Source organism: Salvelinus alpinus, chromosome 24 (assembly GCF_045679555.1).
Source record: "Salvelinus alpinus chromosome 24, SLU_Salpinus.1, whole genome shotgun sequence".
In the NCBI taxonomy this organism is placed as follows: domain Eukaryota; kingdom Metazoa; phylum Chordata; class Actinopteri; order Salmoniformes; family Salmonidae; genus Salvelinus; species Salvelinus alpinus.
Window position 1 is genome coordinate 46,415,593 of NC_092109.1, and position 2,500 is coordinate 46,418,092.

At 43.9% G+C, this 2,500-nt stretch overlaps 1 protein-coding gene across 1 annotated transcript in view; it reads right to left on the reverse strand.

The window, feature by feature from the left end:
- Positions 1-2,500, reverse strand: part of LOC139551633 (metabotropic glutamate receptor 5-like) — a 77,069-nt gene that overhangs the window by 35,362 nt on the left and 39,207 nt on the right. The window contains exon 6 of the mRNA XM_071362900.1: positions 2,064-2,299. Within this exon, the coding sequence (XP_071219001.1) occupies positions 2,064-2,299 (236 nt within the window). The remainder of the gene's footprint in view (positions 1-2,063; positions 2,300-2,500) is intronic.

A 2,500-nucleotide genomic window follows, 5' to 3' on the forward strand; every position in this document is an offset into this window, starting at 1 on the left:
AGTTTCAGCACATCTATACACAACTAGAGTCAAACCAATTCCAGCACATCTATACACAACTAGAGTCAAACCAGTTCCAGTTTCAGCACATCTACACACAACTAGAGTCAAACCAGTTCCAGTTTCAGCACATCTACACAGAACTAGAGTCAAACCAGTTCCAGTTTCAGCACATCTATACACAACTAGAGTCAAACCAATTCCAGCACATCTACACACAACTAGAGTCAAACCTGTTTCATCACATCTATACACAACTAGAGTCAAACCAGTTCCAGCACATCTATACACAACTAGAGTCAAACCAATTCCAGCACATCTACACACAACTAGAGTCAAACCTGATTCATCACATCTATACACAACTAGAGTCAAACCAATTCCAGCACATCTACACACAACTAGAGTCAAACCAGTTTCATCACATCTATACACAACTAGAGTCAAACCAGTTCCAGCACATCTATACACAACTAGAGTCAAACCAGTTCCAGTTTCAGCACATCTACACAGAACTAGAGTCAAACCAGTTCCAGTTTCAGCACATCTATACACAACTAGAGTCAAACCAATTCCAGCACATCTATACACAACTAGAGTCAAACCAGTTCCAGTTTCAGCACATCTACACACAACTAGAGTCAAACCAGTTCCAGTTTCAGCACATCTACACAGAACTAGAGTCAAACTAACTGTGTAACTCTGTGTTGTCTGTTCACACTGCTATGCTTTATCTTGGCCAGGTCGCAGTTGCAAATGAGAACTTGTTCTCAACTAGCCTACCTGGTTAAATAAAGGTGAAATAAAAAATAAAATAAAAACCAGTTCCAGTTTCAGCACATCTATACACAACTAGAGTCAAACCAATTCCAGCACATCTACACACAACTAGAGTCAAACCTGTTTCATCACATCTATACACAACTAGAGTCAAACCAGTTCCAGCACATCTATACACAACTAGAGTCAAACCAATTCCAGCACATCTACACACAACTAGAGTCAAACCTGATTCATCACATCTATACACAACTAGAGTCAAACCAATTCCAGCACATCTACACACAACTAGAGTCAAACCAGTTTCATCACATCTATACACAACTAGAGTCAAACCAGTTCCAGCACATCTATACACAACTAGAGTCAAACCAGTTCCAGTTTCAGCACATCTACACACAACTAGAGTCAAACCAGTTCCAGTTTCAGCACATCTACACAGAACTAGAGTCAAACCAGTTCCAGTTTCAGCACACCCCTACACAACTAGAGTCAAACCAATTCCAGCACATCTATACACAACTAGAGTCAAACCAGTTCCAGTTTCAGCACATCTACACACAACTAGAGTCAAACCAGTTCCAGTTTCAGCACATCTACACAGAACTAGAGTCAAACCAGTTCCAGTTTCAGCACATCTATACACAACTAGAGTCAAACCAATTCCAGCACATCTACACACAACTAGAGTCAAACCTGTTTCATCACATCTATACACAACTAGAGTCAAACCAGTTCCAGCACATCTATACACAACTAGAGTCAAACCAATTCCAGCACATCTACACACAACTAGAGTCAAACCAGTTCCAGCACATCTATACACAACTAGAGTCAAACCAGTTCCAGTTTCAGCACATCTACACAAAACTAGAGTCAAACCAGTTCCAGTTTCATCACATCTATACACAACTAGAGTCAAACCAGTTCCAGTTTCATCACATCTGCACACAACTAGAGTCAAACCAGTTTCAGCACGTCTACACACAACTAGAGTCAAACCAGTTCCAGTTTCAGGTCATCTACACACAACTAGAGTCAAACAAGTTCCAGTTTCAGCACATCTACACACAACTAGAGTCAAACCAGTTTCAGCACATCTACACACAACTAGAGTCAAACCAGTTCCAGTTTCAGCACATCTACACACAACTACAGTCAAACCAGTTCCAGTTTCAGCACATCTACACACAACTATAGTCAAACCAGTTCCAGTTTCAGCACATCTACACACAACTACAGTCAAACCAGTTTCATCACATCTGCCTGTGTAGCCTACTCACTATTGCAGGTGCGGTTGTACTTGGTGTTCTCCTGTGGGTGTCCCTTCAGTCGACATTGGAACCGGTGTTGCCAGAACTCAGTGAACCAGGGGTTCCTGGTGTTGTCATCTGGCTGCAGAGCCAGGTAGTAGTCGTCGAACCAGGGGATGTAGGCTGACTTCAGCTTTATAGTGATTCCCCCAGCAGCCTCTTGCTGATATCCATCTGTCACATCATACCGGTCAGCCCAGCCATCACTGGAGGAGATGGAGAGAGAGGGGAGAGGGGAGAGGGGAGAGGGGAGAGGGGGGGGGGGGGGGGGAGGGGGGGAGGGAGAGGGGAGAGAGAGAGATGGGAGAGGGGAGGGAGAGGGGTAGGGAGAAAGAGGTTAGAAGGGAGAGGGGAGGGAGAAAGAGAGAGGGGAGGGAGAAAAAGAGAGGGGAGGGAGAGAAAGAGGG